An 18,628-nucleotide genomic window follows, 5' to 3' on the forward strand; every position below is an offset into this window, starting at 1 on the left:
ACCCACCCTCCTTCCTTCCTTCCTAACACACCGTCACTCTGGCCGGTACTGGCCTCCCATCCTATGAGGAAAGAACTATCATAAAGTATACCAGGTCTCTGTCCGCCAGCAATGTACTGTACCAAGGCGAGCAAACTCGGAAAATGTCTTTACTAGCTAGCTAAGTATCCGATTTTTTTTGGTGAATTTCGACTGGTGAATTAGAGATGCATTATGGTGAGGTTTCAGTGTAAAATATTTGGCTGGCAGGTACTGTGCAAAAAGATGTGATGATGACAGTCACACCGTTGTCATGGTATTATTCCACTTTAAATAAATCCTTGACGACTGGTGTTAAGGGCAATAACTAACTGACGACACAGTATTTCTCTTACCTTCTCTGGTTAGATCAGGTAGAAAGAAGACGTATATCCATGTTTAGTTCAGGAAAGAAAATCGAAAGCCTTTAAAAAGCCTCGGTCGGCTGCATTTACAATTTCGTATACGTTTTATTTAGTTGATTTTAATGACCGATAAATCCTATATTTTGTCCCGAAGTGAAGATTTCAGCACCATCACATCCAGGGATCACATTGCTATTGCAATTATTTGGTGTTGTTTATGTCTGAATCAAGATGGCGACGATCAGCTGGACAGCAAGACGCAGAGTTGAAGCAGTGCAGCTCAACAGCGCCACGAAACGTTATGATCCAGAATATATGGGTGGTTGACGTGACATGGCCTTTTTGTGGTTCCGAGCATTAAAAAAACTAAACAAAAAAACAACATTAAAAAACGTGTTTATATTGTTTCAGAACATGTTGCTTTATGTGAACATACTGAACATTAATTAAATTCATCACTTACTTTTTCATAAATGTTCAAATAAACATGAAAAGGCTCATATTATATTGCTGTCCCAAGCACGTTTCACAAAGTTTCAACTTGAATAAAACTAAGGAAACTAAATGCAGCTCCCCTCAAGAATGTACAGAATGATAAAACAGATGTCTATTTGTGAGTCTGATATTTTCAAAGTCCAGGCATAATGTTGAGTCTGGTCTGATCAAAATTATTTTGTCCTAGAAATGGATATGATATGGTGTGACATTATATTGTGATATTTAAACAGGCAATTTTTGTAGACCCTTGGGAAGGAGAGGTCATTGTTCAACCAGGAAGTACTGAAAACAGTAGGAAATGGAAGTGTTACAAGGTGAGTTGTCCCGTGCCATTATTTCATTGAATCAAATCTTTTTGGCACTCCCACTTCAGTGTCCTTTCCCATTGTATTTTAGTGTGATGCTTTTTACATAATAATGCAAAAGATAAGTGACCTTTGTGTAGTTATTACTTAAAAATCTATGTTATCATGTTGCAGTGGGTATGCTGCTAGGATGCTAGCGCATAACCACAAGGCCCAATCTTGTGCAAAGTGCATGAAAGCTCATATGGTGTAACACTACATCATATTGTGTGACAGGTTTTGCTTGTCATTTCATATGATACATTCATCACACCATATGATATGAAATGTTTTTTCCTACACACAGAATTATTATTAATATGATAACGATACTTACTCATTACAAACCTAACCTTGTTTATATGGCTGATTTATGAATAAGGATTACTTACCAGTAGTTAATATTCAACAGACTTAACCGTACACAATTATTTGTGATAATATTCTTTATTAAGTGTGTTCCTCACTAGAAATATGGTTCTTCACTAGTCCTGTGTCCACTTATGCAACCAGGTTATTTTTATTTTTTTCCACTCAAAGATTTCAGTTTGTTTTCCAATTGAATTGTTCATGTTATATGTCACATTAAAGGTGGAAAATGTTCTGATGTGATTTCTCTTTTTCTCATTCTTTTACATCAAAAGAACCTGGCATTTTAACAGGAATGTGTAGACATTTTATATCCACTGTATATGTCAACCACCCAATAATTTATATTCAAGGGGCACAGTGGGTGTTGGGCAGATAGTTTTATTACCAATGAATAGCCAACAGACTGAACAGGGGTGACATGGTTAAAAATACCAAGAGTTTGCCTGAGAAATGTCCCTGATTGGACAGAGTAGTTGATAAAGACCAGTTGAAAAGAATCACAGAGTTTTTGCATCCAAAATCCACATTGAAAACAGATAGCATTCAGAATACTGCCCAAAATAATAAAATAAATGTCTGCAGTGCATTTTCCTAGTAAGTACTCGGTTGTTGGTTCAAAAACTATTACAGTTGACTCCAATTACAGCACATTACTGCAGTTCCAATTCAGTCTTTCCAGTAAGGGACCTCCATGTGCCAACCTAATAGTTATATTGATAATGACACATGACTTACTGAAGCATCAAATGCAAATAAATCAGAAATTTGTTCCAAAAAAAAGAAGTACAAAAAAACTGAACAAATGTGGAGGACTACGCATACAGAACTGTGTAAATGCATTATGTTATTCATGGAAACAGTGCTCAGTAAGGGTCCTAATAGCACAAACATTAAAAATAAATATTTCTGGTTGAAAAGACATTTAAAAGTTGAGAAGATGTTGAAAATACATCTTTCAAATTACTTAGCTCAGATGCATCTTCAAATCTGCCATTGTGCCCCTTAAGCAAGGCATTTGAGCTGGAACTTCTCTAATGGTGCTGGACTGTGGCTGACTTTATGCTTCCAATCCCTCAAGGGGTTGAGTGTGACTGAAGCGGTTGGGTTCAAAGTAAAAAAAAAAAAGCTGATTTCTATGGACTGTAGGAAAATGAACAATACATGAATCTTGTTGTCCACGATGATGATCCATTATCGTGTGGAGGCACTGATAGTGAAGGGTTCAGGGGACAGGATGGCTGTTCCCTGGGGTTCCAGGCTGGGGGGTTCTTTTCCAGGGGACAGAGAGATGGTGAACCTCTGGAGGAGGGAGGTGAAAAAGAGGAAGAGCTCCATGCGGGCCAGTGGCTCCCCCAGACACGCCCTCTTCCCTGGGATCAGAGAGAGGATGAACAGCGATCATAAGCATGGACAGTGACTGGGCTGGGAGCCTGGGACGTTATTATTATTACTGCTGCAGTGTTACATAAAACTGTCTATGTCAGCCTTTTAGGGCTTGGATTCATTCCAACATGCCCACAACAATTTCTGTTTACCATATTAATTTTATATTTACATTTTAATCATTTAGCAGATGCTCTCATCTGGAGCGACTTACATCAGCAATTAAATTCAACAGCATAACTACAGTGGATATAAAAAGTCTACACACCCCTATTAAAATGCCAGGTTCTTGTGATGTAAAACACTGAAACAAAGATAAATCATATTTTTCCACCTATAATGTGACCCATAACGTGAACAATTCAATTGAAAAACAAACTGAAATCTTTGAGGGGGGGAAATGAAAAATAAAAACCTTACAATAACCTGGTTGCATAAGTGTGCACACCCTTATAACTGGGGATGTGGTTGTGTTCAGAATTAACCAATCACATTCAAACTAATGTTAAATACAAGTTATTACACACCTGCCATCGTTTAAAGTGACTCTGCTTCATCACAAATAAAGTTCAGCTGTTCTAGTAGGATTTTCCTGACATTGATTGGTCAATAGTGAGTGTAGCATGAACATAGCAAAATACAAAGAGGTCTTTGAAGAAAACCTGATCCAGAGAACACAGGACCTCAGACTGGGGCGAAGATTAAACAGAGTTGTCTTGGCACACAGCCAGGACAAATCTGGAGTGGCATTAAAGACAATACTGTGAATATACTTTCGCTTTGTAAACATGGGGTATTGTGTGTAGATTGATGATTATAATTGATTACATTTATGTATTTAATCAATTATAACAATTCTGTCTATAACACAACAAAATACAGGCTTCTGGGCCTATTCTTTAATAGGCTATCTACCTCAAGGCTGTCCCACAAACTTCTAATTCTAAAACATGAAAATGAACCCATTGGGGAGAACCCTGGTAATAGTTGTACATTAGTCAGTACCGATTTGAGTCATTCACCATTGGACTAAGAGCAAGTGTGTAAAGGCTACAAAGCATTTTTGATTTATTTGAGCCCTAAATTAACATTTCCAGTAGGGACCTACCTGCAGAAAATGGGAAAAAGGCCTTCCTTTTTCGAAAATGACCATGTTCATCCAGGAAGTGTTCTGGATTAAAGTAACCTGCTGTCTCCCATTCTGATGGGTCACGTAAAACTGAGGAGAGGTTAACAATCACTTTGGTGCCCTATGGAGAGGAGGATTACAAAGCACGTTTGAAAGTAACTTTTATAACCAACATTGAAGGTCATCATTACTTTCATGCAGTGGTCTTTTACATAAAGTAGAACAATTATTCACCAGAACACCTGCATTAGAGTTAGCACACAACAGCCAAAACAGAGAAATGTAGTGTGGTGATAAAATAGTAGTATTTTTCACCTGGGGTATGAAATACCCCCCTACGGTTGTGTCTTTGTTTGTCTTCCTGGCGTTAAGTGGCAGTATGTTAGCCATCCTCTGGGTCTCATGGATCACAGCATCTGTATAGGGCATGTTCACCCTATCAGCAGAGCAGGGCTGGCGTGACGGTCCAATTACAGAGTCAATCTCTTCCTGAACTTTCTCTATGGAGACAAAGAGGATTTCAAATGGCTTAGAACTTAGTTACGATTCAACTTGTTCTTTTTTTATTTGCAGCTTGGTCAAAGAGTGGTTGATTATAGCTGCTTAGTTACTCAGAGGCTGTTTGCAGGTTAGTCGATGTATCAACTAGACAAGGCTACATATACTTACCCTGAACTTCAGGGTGATTCAGTATGTAGAGCAGAGCCCAGAGTAAAGTGTTGGTTACCGTCTCTATTCCAGCCTCAAACAAGTCGAAACAGCAGTATGCCAGGTTCTCTGAATGGAACCCAGCCTCAGTGTCCCTCTTTTTCTGAAGGAGAACAAGGTGTTACATTATCTCCAACAGCCTAAGTGGTGCCAGTTGGCATAAGCTTTGACAGTTGAGGCAGTTAATAATAGCAAGTCCATTTCAGTTGATATTTGTATAACTATAACAAGTATAAGTCAGGGCTTGCAATGAAAGCCTCTATGAGCATGAGCATGCACACAGTGTTGTATAGGCCTCACCTTGTCTATTTCTCCAATGTAGGAGTCACTGAAGTCTCTGTGATCAAAGGGATCCCAGTCCTTCTTATGTTTCTCTATTTCCTTTTTCAGAAATGACACAATCTTTGCATTGTTAGAAAGAATCTTCGAATGGGGACCAGAACGCAACCCCGGCAAGCGCTTAAACAGCCATGGGAATATGTTATAACACTAAGAGAAAAAAAAGGGCAAAATAACTGAAATTACACTTAAGAGAAAATATTAAGGTATCTACTTGAATGACAGTCCATTGGCTAATGAGAAGGTATCAATCTGCATGTTGTAGGACTGTCCCCAACTCCATCCCTTAAAAAGCAGTGGTTCTCAACAGCCTCCCCCCATCCATATTCCATGGATTAGAAGTGTTGCAGAGCTAGCACAGCATAATCAACTAGACTACTAATTACTAATTAATCAGCTCCTTTACTGGTTGATTTAGGTGAGCTAGTTACAAAAAACTTGACAGGACAAAATTTGACGAGACAGGTTTGAGAACCACTGCCTTAGGGGCCATAATCCTGTAGCATTATATCAATGTCATCAGCACACCTGAACCAGAGGGTGGCCTGTTAGTAGCATGGACTCCTGTCTTAGTTGCAGAAGGTCCTGAAAATCTGTGGTTCCGTAGTCAAATCGCTTTCCAAACACCAAGGATACAATGCTGTTTGCAGCAGCACTGTTTATTATGACTTGGGGATTGAAGGGGACTCCTGTGGGTTACATTTACATACTGTATCCTAAAAGCAGACTCATGGAAATGTTACATTCCATGGACCGGTTGATAATGCATTAGATCAGTCTCAATTTACTTCTTGATAACTCATGTATGAAACATGCTAGGCTTACAAAGTGCAGCAACAACCTTATGAACACTAAACATGATCATTTGTATTGTAACATCACAACCAGAACTTTTATTATAAAGCTTTTTTGCCATAAATTGTGATTGGTTTAAAGCAGCTCACCCATTTCCTGTTTGAAGGCCTGACAAAGAAAGTTACATTCCAGCTGTACATGAAGCTCCAGGGTTTTCTTGCCCTCACTAAACTGTTTTAGGTGGCCGACAGAGAACTGACGCTGCCTCCTCCATCTGTATCCATTGCTAGTAGAGATTCCTTTAAAAAAGTATCCCTATGGTTATTTTAAATATTTACTTGGATTCACCAGAAACAACGGCATGATAAATTACATTGTAAAAGACAAGGTACATAGAATATCTTACCAAAGTCTCTGAAAACCTCACTACAAAGAGGGGATGCTGGTCGGTCTAAAAAGTGGTCTCCCTGAGTCAGCAAAACATCCTTCACCATCTTGTAGCCAGAAACAAACACCACCCTCTCCCTGCCCCACTGAAGGCTGAAAACATTGCCAAACCTTTTAGCAACCTACAGTCATGTGAAAAAATTAGGACACCCCATTAAATATTCAATTATTCATTAAGAAAAGTTCACATATCGATGTCTAATCTTGTTTTATTCATCTCTGGAAAAGAAAGTATTTCAATTGCAGGTAAACAGCAAAACAATTACATTGTTTTACTCATTAAACAAAAGACCTCAACATAAATGCATATTCTAACTGAGGAAAAAGTTAGGACACCCTACCCCCTAATACCTAGTGTTACCCCCTAATACCTAGTGTTACCCCCTAATACCTAGTGTTACCCCCTAATACCTAGTGTTACCCCCTTTGGCTGAAATAACTTCAGTGAGATGCTTCTTGTAACCCTCTACCAGTCTCTGATATCGGTCTGAGGAAAGTTTGCCCAACCCCTCAAATGCAGAATGCTTTAACCTGTGTGATGTTTGAGGGGTTTCTTGCATGTACAGCCCATTTCAAGTCAACCCACAGCATCTCAATGGGATTAAGATCTGGGCTTTGACTGCGCCATTCCAGGACTCTCCATTTCTTAGTTTTCAGCCAGTCCTTGGTGGATTTACTGGTATGTTTAGAGTCATTGTCATGTTGCAGGGTCTAGTTCCACTTCAGCTTTAATTTTCTTACAGATGATCTCACATGTTACTCAAGCACCCTCTGATACACTGTATAATTTATGATGGATTCTGTGATGGTGAGCGGTCCAGGTCCTGCTGCGGCAAAGCATCCCCAAACCATGACCCTTCCACCTCCATGGTTCACAGTTGGTATGGGGTTATTTTCCTGGAACACTGTATTTGGTGTGCGCCAAGTCCTCTGTTCTGGTGTCCAAATAATTAAATTTTAGACTCATCTGTACAAAGAATATTATTCCAGAAGTCCTGTTCTTTGTTCGTTCTCTCTGGCAAACTTTAGTCTGGCCTTATTGTTTCTCTTGGAGAGTATAGGTTTCCTCCTTGCACACCTCCCATTAAGATTAAACCTGTGCAGTCTATTTCTGATTGTAGAGGCATGCACTTTCCCATCAACAGTCACCAGAGCCTGCTGTAGGTCCCGTGATGACATTTTAGGAGTTTGAGACTTCTTTTAGCATCTTGCGGTCTGTTCTTGGGGTGAACTTGCTTGGACGGCCAGACCTGGGCATGTTGGCAGTTATTTTTAATGTCCTCCACATTATTTTCGAGACAATGGGAATGGCTGATTTCAAACTCTTTTGAGATCTTTTAAAATCCCTTACCAGACTCATAAGCTGCAACAATCTTTGTGAAGGCCTCAGACATGTCTTTCAATCTCACCATGGTGTTCACTCTCACATCAACAGTCAGGAGCACACCAAACTGAATGTCTGAGGTTTAAATAGGGCAAGCCTCCTTCAAAATGTTGAGTAACAATGTTCTAATCATGTGCACCTGATGTGATACACCTGTGTGTGATTTCAGCCATTTTAAGTGGGACAAAGTGTGGGGGTGTCCTAATTTATTCCTCACCAGAAATTGCGTGTTTATTTTATTACATTTTACAGAAAGTTTTAAAAAGTATTTCCTTCAGTTTTACTTGTTTAGTTATATTACTTGAATCTCTCAGTATTGTTAAAATTTCTATTAAATATCCATATGTCTAAATATGTTAAAAAACATATGTTTTAATGGAGTGTCCAAATTATTTCACGTGACTGTTTGTGAAAACAATCAAAGAAAAAAACAACATTAAAGGGTAATTTCACCTTTTTTTTGGCTTAATGTTAGATGGTCCTTTAGACTGAAAATAGTCTATGGGCAAAGAGAAATCTATAGTTCAGTTTCCATTAAAGTGTCATTGCAATCTAATCTAATCAAATATCTGCTAATTTTAGCCACCATTACCTCATGATTGAATTGGGGGTGTATGAGCATGCTTAACAAAAACTCTCAGAAACTTATATAAATATAATCCATATATTTGGTTTAATGTTATTTAAAGGTGATTAGACCATGTAAAAAACTAACAATTCATATGCCCAAATTACTTCCTTTGATTTATAACTCGCAGAGGCAAATTTAGCTGAAGTTTGCTATGACTGTTCTAAGAAAACTAAACCATGGACTGTTTGTCTTGGCCCACTGACTGCTTCCAGGGACGAACCGTCTGATAAAAAGTCTAATTGTCATTTAAGAAAAGTCTTTGTGAACAATCCACAAACAATGAATGAATGTAAAGACTTAAAATAATGCTGTATCATTAGCATTAGGTATATTTATGAGTATATACTTCAATGTTCAGTGTTACCTTATCCACAGCCTGATAGCCAAACCCAGTAAAGAGATTGCCCACGAAAGGTAGAGGCCATGGTCCAGGGGGGAAGTTGGGTGGGTTTCTGTGCTTCAGGAAGTCCACCAGCAATAGTAACAGCAAGATCCCAAGCAGGCAACTTTTCAGGTCCAGACAATCCATAAGTAGTAGCATGGCGGGTGGCAGCTACAGCAGAACTGGGACAGACACTGATAGGCTGTGGGATGCAAGCAGCATGCCTCTTCCAAAGTTCACTTGCAGTTTAAATCCTCTTGCACCAGACGTCAGGTAAACATTCCACATGGAGTTTTCTTATCTTCACTCTCTATGTTGTCTCTCACATTAATTCCTCACATTGTGGGGCCCTAGCCACCTGTCGAGGTCTCTTTTTCTTATTAATTCTCTCTCCTTCCATTCCCTGATTAGTTTGTTGCCAACTATTCATGTTCAACCTCTTATGTAAGACCTGCAGAATAAACACCCAGCAACGTTGAAACAGGGGAACGGCAGACGAAGGAGAAAATAGAGCCATAGTAAGGTTAAATAGGCTTGCACTACAGAAAACCATATAGAGTATACCATCTGTACATCCCTGGCTCCTCAATACATTAGACAACTTTTCAATGGATATTTGTTCATTTTGGGTCTGTGGAGTTTCATGGGTCATTTCACGAAGTTGTGTTGAGGAGATCGTGTCCATGCATTATCCAATCCACATGGTGGCACTAAATCTCTACAATGATGGTGTCTAGCGACCGCCTCTGTTGAAATCCCAGCATTGAACCAGGAGGTGGCAGTAGTAAAGGAGGGAAAATAACCAGGAATGTGTCTGTTTGTGTGCGATGGAGTACGGACACGTGTGTATACATCAGCGAAGGAGAGAGCAGGAGTGAGCAAGGAAACTCTCCCTTAGTTCTATTCCAGCAAATAAAGACTGTGTCCTGGGCTGTGCCTTGTTTGCATATGACCTCAGCTCCAACGCCTAAGGCTGAACAGAAAGACCATCCATTATGAAAAGCGGTTAACCAGCACTCTCCCAAATTACAGTGACTTGGGTTCCCTTTCGCCTGATTTAGTGGTTGTGTAGTTCCCCCTCTTATGTTACTCTGTTTTTTATAGTATGTCAGATGTACTCACGCTGCCTTTCCAACCCTTAAACTGAAGTTATTTGTTGGCCATTGAATAAACACCAATTGAAATGCTACGATGGCTGGGGCCATTCAAAAACAGAACCATATATAACTTGTTTCAGTCCATCAGATAATGGACAGGAGACATCAGCACTATCACATTGTAACCATGAGATTATGAAGAGAGACAATCAGCACTATCACACTGTATCCTAGAGATAATGGACAGGAGACATCAGCACTTTCACACTATAAGCATAAGATAATGGAGAGGAGACATCGGCATTATCATACTGTAACCATAAGATAATGAAGAGAGACATCAGCACTATCACATTGTAACCATGAAATAATAGAGAAGCGACATGACCACTATCAGACTGCAAACATGAGGTAATGGATGTTCCAAATATGGCATATGTGTTTGATTGAGAGCTGATGGCATCCAGATAACACCCTTGTTATAAAGCTGACCCCAGATTTTAACCGTTTATCCCAAGTGCTGTCTTCACCCTAACCCCCTATCTCCATCAGACCTAACACTTGACCCAAACACAGTTACTCAACGCCCTGCAGTGGCTTGCACCCCTCTCCCAGAAGCACACCTATTAGTAAACAGTTGGCAAACTGTGGAGATGATGCTTGACCCCCTCAGAGACTCAAGATAACCTCCACACCATATCATGACACTGCCTTAGTCACTTTTCAGTGCAGCATTTTGGCCTACAGTGTGAGTAAAAGTGTTGTAACACAAAACAAATATTAAAGCAAATGGAATCTGTGAAGGAGGAAAGTTAGATTTTCAAATGTATTTGTTGTGTTATAAGTTTCAAACCTAAATAGATACTGTAGTTTACAATTTAAAATAAAAGTTAAGTATAATAATATTATATAATATAATATTTGATTCTAAAATCCTGAAAGTGCATGTTGGTAGCTGCGTAGTCTAATCAAGACATTTGCCTTGGGGACAGTTTAAAAAATGGCTATAGGGTAGGTTGAGCCAATGGCCACAATATCTCATATTATAATTGCATTTAGTCCACATTTTTGCAATGTGTCATATATAGCCAAGCTAGTGTTACAGTTATTGTTATTGTCACTGAGCAGACATCATCATAAAGCATGAAAGAGCAGTCAATAAAATTACAAGTAAAAAGGTCCATTCTTTGAGCAAGCAATGAAGAAATAAGATAATAGATATACAGAGATATGCCTATGTGTTAGCACATGAAAACATCCCAGTCCCAGACAACAGTGGTAAAGAAATTAAAGAATACGTGATATTAAGCATAGAGCTCTATATATGTAAATGAAGGCTTACAAACCCGATTCCAAAAAAGTTGGGACACTGTACAATTGTGAATAAAAACAGATTGCAATGATGTGGAAGTTTCAAATTTCAATATTTTATTCAGAATACAACATAGATGACAGATCAAATGTTTAAACTGAGAAAATGTATCACTTTAAGGGAAAAATAAGTTGATTTTAAATTTCATGGCATCAACACATCTCAGAAAAGTTGGGACAAGGCCATGTTTACCACTGTGTGGCATCCCCTCTTCTTTTTATAACAGACTGCAAACGTCTGGGGACTGAGGAGACAAGTTGCTTCCATTCTTGTCCCATTCTTGTCTAATACAGGCTTCTAGTTGTTCAACTGTCTTAGGTCTTCTTTGTCGCACCTTCCTCTTTATGATGCGCCAAATGTTTTCTATGGGTGAAAGATCTGGATTGCAGGCTGGCCATTTCAGTACCCGGATCCTTCTTCTATGCAGCCATGACATTGTAATTGATGCAGTATGTGGTCTGGCATTGTCATGTTGGAAATTGCAAGGTCTTCCCTGAAAGAGACGACTGGATGGGAGCATATGTTGTTATAGAACTTGGATATAACTTTCAGCACTGATGGTGCCTTTCCAGATGTGTAGGCTGCCCCTGCCACACGCACTCATGCAACCCCATACCATCAGAGATGCAGGTTTCTGAACTGAGCACTGATAACAACTTGGGTTGTCCTTGTCCTCTTTAGTCCGGATGACATGGCGTCCCAGTTCTCCAAAATGAACATAAAATTTTGATTCGTCTGACCACAGAACACTTTTCCACTTTGCCACAGTCCATTTTAAATTATCCTTGGCCCAGAGAAAACGCCTGCGCTTCTGGATCCTGTTTAGATACGGCTTCTTTTTTGACCTATAGAGTTTTAGCCGGCAACTGCGAATGGCACGGTGGATTGTGTTCACCGACATGTTTTCTGGAATGTATTCCTGAGCCCATTTTGTGATTTCCATTACAGTATCATTCCTGTATGTCAGAGGTGTCAAACCGGTTCCACGGAGGGCCGAGTGTCTGCAGGTTTTTGCTCTCTCCTTGTACTTGATTGGTTAATTAGGTCACTGATTGGTTAGTTTCTACCCTCACCTGGTTGTGTAGGTATGAACTAGGAACCAATTTATAGGAAAAACCAAAAACCTGCAGACACTCGGCCCTTTGTGGAACCGGTTCGACACCTGTGCGTATGTGATACAGTGCCGTCTGAGGGCCCAAAGATCACGGGCATCCAGTATGGTTTTCTGGCCTTGACCCTTACGCACAGAGATTGTTCCACATTCTCTGAATCTTTGGATGATATTATGATATTATGCACTTGACTTCTGAGAGACACTTTTTATACCCAATCACTTTAAAGATTCGATATGTTATCTATATTCTATTGTGAACTAAATAAAGTTTATGAGATTTGTAAATTATTCCCTTTCCTTTTTTAATCACAATTTGTACAGTGTCCCAACTTTTTTGGAATCGGGTTTGTACATTTGACATACACTATACATAGAATAATAGAGCCCTTTTATGCTCAAAAGTCTGTTTTAGTACTGATAGCTCCAGGAAGGGCCACAATATTTTTATGTAGTCAACTGGGTGGGACTTCCAACTTTATACATTTTTTGCACATATTTCAATTAGACTTCCAACTTTTTACATCTTTTCAATTTGCAGAAAACTCATAATGACCCATTTGGAAATTGTTCCAAGGACATGAGAAGGAATGAGTCAATTGTGAAGAAAAGATTTACTTGAAACTGAAACTGAAAATTGCCTCAAATGGCACTTCCTGTACTTTCACATATACCATAATAGGATCTGTATAGGGATACTCTATCTTTCCTTCTCTTTGACAAAATACCACACTCCCATTCCATTAATAAAACTTTGATCTACCATCAACCACTGTCACTGGACACCAGCACCCACTCACCCAAAGGGAAGCTCTGTTTAATTTGTCCCAATGCTCAACTCACCCTATACCAGGATAAATTGTGTCGTGAGTATCGCCAATTCTGATGTATTCCTGGGATACAAAACATCCTGAAATGTATGTAGACATCTTTGTTAGGAATAATAAAATGTTTCCAATTAATCCCACTCTCCATCATGTAATGTATGAATATGCATAAATATACTATGTCTGTATGTCTGTGAGTGTGTCTAGCACCACAGCTATTGAAATTATTGTAGTTAGTTTGAAGAAGTTTGTTCATCGCCCAGGGAGCACTGCAAGCAGTTATATTCAATTACAGACATCAGACACATACATGGTCTACAAACTACAAAAAACGTCCTTAAGATAATCCTTCAGGAATGTAATTCATTATTATTATTAAGTGATAATGTAGTGTAGTTTGACTTAAAATAACATTTTGGAAGTTTAGACAATATTTGAAGAGTTACTGCCCAAGATAAATGGCTGTGTTTGACCAGGCATAGGAGAAATTCTAGAGTTTGCAACATTCATTCCCACATTCATTCCCACCATCCTCTACGTGTTCCTTCCTCCTCTTTCTGAATCTTCTCATTCATTTATTTGGTTTCCCAAAGTAGCTGGGAATGAGAAGTCATGGAATAGAGAGTGTGGAGATGTGGCTAGGGGTGAAAAGATAGAGACCAAGATGAGAGACAGACAGAGGAGAGAGACAGGGAAACAGAGAGACAGATAAGTATAGACAGACATGACAGACAGAGAAAGAGAGAAATTCAGACAGAGTAGAGACAGAGAGAGGGAGACAGGTAGACAGAGGAGAGAGCTGAAAGGGAGCTATATCAAGTCCCTAGCTGGCAGGGCCAAGCCCAAGCAACAAACTTGACCAAAATAACCCAGTCAAGCATTTCCTTCTGGGTAATGACACTGGAGTAGATCAGGCATGATAAATAAATGACCCCCCCCCCTAAAGATGGGAAAATGCTCAGGATTTCTTCCCTTGGTGAATGCTCTCTTTTCCTGAGTCGGTTTCTATCCATCTGCCCTTTTTTGTCTGTTTCTCTTTCTCTCTGTCCATCTCTGTCTGTCTGCATGTTTCTCTATACGTCCGTGACCTATTTACCTTTGACGTGACCAGATTGTCCAGGGTAGGCAGAGAAGAGGCTTGGCTAACTCACCCATCACTGTAACCGCATAATATAATGTTGACATTAACAAGCCTCTGACCTCACAACCGTGCCCCCGATGATCTCCTTGGTCATTGTCTGACTAAGCCAGGATTGAATCAGCTTACTTAACCTCTTTACTCCGGAGGTCACGTTGTCAACCGAGTCCCACCGACACACATCGGCTGAGGCATGGTGCAGGTGAAAACCTCCTGGGCTTCTCTAAACAGACGGAATCACTTCTATTGGAACACAGTGTTGTATGAGTTGTATCCATAATGTCAGTGACCTAAGATCTGTCTGAGAGTCAACAGCTTATGTTCCATGAATCACATTGCTCGGGTCACATCAAGTTCACCGTAGCCAGGGCCAGACAACTACATTTTGGGGCCCTGGGACATGCAGTTGATTGTTGAGGATTCTTTAAGGTATAAAGGAGTGAGGGGACAGTTGAATGATTGCATTTCAACACTGTGCAACTGTGCAAAGATAACATTAAGCAGTTTTATATTATCCCCCACAATTTGCCATAAAACTGAGAGACATTTTCAGTTTGAAAGATAATTTCCTGTAATTTTCTTAATAATACATTCTTGACCATGCTCCACAGAATACTTAAGGACTTTGAATCTTTTTATATCTATACACTGGTCTGTGTCAATCTACAACTTGTCCCTTAGTCCTATCAAACTTATGATTGAGTGTTTGTTTTGCAAATTAGTACCCAAAAGAAGTAACCTACAGAAACAGCTGAATTTATTGTAAATTCATATTAATGACAAAACTGCAACAACGATGGAGGCCAATTTACTTGGTGTCTGATTGTGAATATGGTTGGTCTCCTTAAAAGTGTGATGAACAGTGTGTAGATCAACGTGAAACATATCTTAATTATTGCATGAAACTCTGCTGCGGTGACCATACAAAATGTGAAAAGTTTCAAGTGGATGTAGACTTTCTGCAGGCACTGAATATATATTTGGAGTGAGGGCCCCTTGGAGGTTAGGGAACCCATACAACGTGTCCTGTCTGCTAGTTTGGTGATCTGGCACTGAAGGTAGCTATGTAGTGACTGGTGATTATGTCAGTTGATTTTCATTGAGTTTATTCTGTACTGTAAACAGAATGATCTAGATCACTTGGTTCTAATTTTACATTTTTATGATATGGCCAGAACTGTTAAGACTGTTGGAGAAAATCCCAACTGAAAGTCAGATTAACCACACACTTCCTGACCCAGTCATATTTCATAGGGTGAACCTTTATTGCGGCTTTACCCATAACCTTATTTGCCCTCTTATTCATGCACAGTTTTTTAAAAGTATCCACATTACACATCTTATTTAAATGCTGTCTTATGTACATTCCGACTGTAACCTCAAAGACATCCCCAGTCCAAAGGGTCACAGTATCAGTAATTTAAATCCTCGAGAAACATCCAAAGGCATTTTCCAGCCAATGGACAGGTAAATCTCAGCATGTGGTCCAAAATATTATGGCGAGCCAATGCAGCCTATTTATGTCTATATCAAATCATTCTGGGATAACAATTAATGATTGTGATTAATTCATTTGTAGCCTCAGCACACATATTATACATTATAAATATTATACATTATAAATATTATACATTACCTGCCTGTTTTTATGAGTTGTTTGAAGGAGGAAAATAAACTTCAGATGGGAGGGTATATTTTGGCCTACTTTTTAATGTCACAACTGTTATATAATAATGAATCAAAGACTTAAGTAAGTAAGGCAGTGGGCTGTAGACAAAACTCCATCCTACTGCAAACAGGCTTTAAGGACAGGCTTTTGAACTAGCTCTTCCACTAAAAGGTGCACAATTTAACAGTATTATTCTAATTTCATAGTGTGGAAATATGTATAAACACAGAGAAACTTTGTTTTTCACTGCACTGGGACTTGAAGTCATTACTCCTAAGACTCGAGATGATTCACTTGGTCTTGGATTCACTTGGATTCAACTGGTCATTAGTGCTGCGTCTCTACTGTTTGTACTGGACAGCCATGTAATCCAGATCCTGTACTATCTATCCTCTAGTTGTTTAGGCTGCAGCATCAGCCAAACTCCATACAATGGGTTTTTGTAGGGAGTTAGGCTGAACTTCTTAAGATAAAGGACATAAGCAAATGCCATTAAAGTGTGCGTGTGTGTGTGCATGCATGTCCGTGTTATCCATGATGATCTTTCCCAGGTCACAGGGATTGGAAAAAAACCTATTATGTTCTGTTGCCAAATATACCACTACCAAAAGCACCTTAGGACCACCTTTTGTAAAGGTGTCCATGTCCAGCACTGAGGACAGGATTGGAGTCCATCCCCAGCACTGTCAATAGGTTTGGAGTCCATGTCCAGCACTGAGGACAGGTTTGGAGTCCATGTCCAGCACTGTCAATAGGTTTGAAATCCATGTCCAGCACTGAGGACAGGTTTGGAGTCCATGTCCAGCACTGTCAATAGGTTTGAAATCCATGCCCAGCACTGAGGACAGGTTTGGAGTCCATGCCCAGCACTGTCAATAGGTTTGGAGTCCATGCCCAGCACTGTCAACAGGTTTGGAGTCCATGCCCAGCACTGTCAATAGGTTTGGAGTTCATGTCCAGCACTGAGGACAGGTTTGGAGTCCATGCCCAGCACTGTCAACAGGTTTGGAGTCCATGCCCAGCACTGTCAACAGGTTTGGAGTCCATGCCCAGCAGTGCGGGCCAAGGCTCATGTTGCGTGCTAACTGGTTCCCTCCCCCATCCTCTCACGCTATCCCGCTCTGCAATTATACGCTGCTGCTCCCACCCAAACATGCAAGAATAGGTCTCCTCAGTCAACAGACAGACCAACTCTTTCTGTCCTCAATTCATGACATCATGAGCATTTGGCTGAGCCAGAGGATTCAGGCTTAATTTAACTTTGTCAGGAAAGCTATTGAGTGTGTCACTCGACATGCACCACAAACAGAGATATTCAGAAATGAGAGAATATCAAATTTTAAACAATCACGCTAAGAATGAAAGACATTGCTATTATCTTTGGACAGGACACTAATGTGAACTTATGTGTGTGTCTGTGTCTGCCAATAGGTGCTAATATCAAACAACAGGCAGCTATTGTGTATCACACACCTCATTTTCAAATCTGCCTCGCAACAGTATCCCCTCTCCCTTCTCTTCTCCTTCGAGTCCGGGTGGGGTGGGTGTGTGTGTGTGTGTGTCAGACAGAAGTGATAGCAGCTGAAGCACCTCAGCCCAGCCCTTCTAACAAAGACCTGTGGTTCTTTCTCTCCCGGCAGCCTTCTCTTGCTCCCACACATAAATAACCACACAGAGTGGCAATCCAAGCCAGGCCAAGAGGGGAGAAACAGAGAGAAAAGAGCATATTTAGACTAGTCCGCTCCTGCCTTCAAAATGACCTTTTCAATGGGTCAGTTCTACAACCCCCCCCCCCCCCACCCCCACGCAACGCACCAACCTGAATCATCTTGAACATCAGGGAAACAGTAGAGAGAAGCAGCTATCAGACCCCTAGCCTTTGAAGGGATTTCAGGCCTGTGGGGCTAGGGGGTGGGGTAAGTTTCAGAGTGTGTGTGGATGGCAAGGAGAGGGGTCAGAGGTAAAGGTCACAACACGGGGGGGGGGGGGGTAATATATCCTGTTACCGTGGCAACAATGGTTGCTCTGCTTCTGACAATAGTGCCATTGTGGAAGGAACTGCACAGTGTCATGGAGCTACTACAGCCTAAACTGCTAATTACCCCGGTAATGGGGTGTGTATGTGTGTGCATGAAGCGTGGGTGCATATAATAAAGAAAGAAATTCAAAGGAAAAGGCCTGCGACAAACTTAGATTAGATCTGCATCTGTCAGGTCTCATCAGCTCATACACAGCTGTTACATATTACAGTGTTGGAATAGCATGACTGTCTCAGTGTCACCTCTGGTAGTTAGATTATGGTCCTCTGAACTGAAGTGACAAGTGATGAGTAGATGGGGTGATGTTGGAGTACGACAGATAAACAGACAGACAACCAGAAAGACAGACAAAGAGATGGACAGGCAAACATGGTGTTTAAGTCAGAGGGAAACAAAGAAAGAATGGACAACATAATGCGTAAGTAATGCTGCTGAGATAAGTAGTAACTCAAGTCATGCTCCAGTAAAGTTTCCTCATTTCTTCTCTACATTGTTTTTTTCCCCTTTTTTTGCTTGTTTCATTTTGTGACCTGTTCAGAGAACAAGTTATGTTCCCAGGCCCAGTTATTTGAAGCTCATA

The 18,628-nt window shown here is 40.2% G+C and overlaps 1 protein-coding gene across 4 annotated transcripts; it reads right to left on the reverse strand.

The window, feature by feature from the left end:
- Positions 1–1,846: 1,846 nt before the first annotated feature.
- Positions 1,847–9,160, reverse strand: LOC105021981 (cytochrome P450 2J2). Of its 4 annotated transcripts, none has more exons than XM_013140218.4 (9): positions 8,778–9,160; positions 6,358–6,418; positions 6,101–6,250; positions 5,685–5,845; positions 5,118–5,306; positions 4,779–4,920; positions 4,425–4,609; positions 4,089–4,230; positions 1,847–2,967 (listed from the first exon to the last, which is right to left on the reverse strand). In XM_013140218.4, exons 1-9 carry the CDS (start codon positions 8,952–8,954, stop codon positions 2,789–2,791), a joined length of 1,386 nt encoding a protein of 461 aa, XP_012995672.1. In that variant the 5' UTR covers positions 8,955–9,160; the 3' UTR covers positions 1,847–2,788. The 4 variants fall into 4 exon arrangements, with proteins under 4 accessions (XP_012995672.1, XP_012995673.1, XP_010888358.1 ...); XM_013140219.4 differs by having other exon boundaries at positions 6,358–6,491; XM_010890056.5 differs by having other exon boundaries at positions 6,358–6,520.
- Between the last annotated feature and the right edge of the window lie 9,468 nt (positions 9,161–18,628).

This window comes from Esox lucius, chromosome 3 (assembly GCF_011004845.1).
Source record: "Esox lucius isolate fEsoLuc1 chromosome 3, fEsoLuc1.pri, whole genome shotgun sequence".
Taxonomy (NCBI): Eukaryota; Metazoa; Chordata; class Actinopteri; order Esociformes; family Esocidae; genus Esox; species Esox lucius.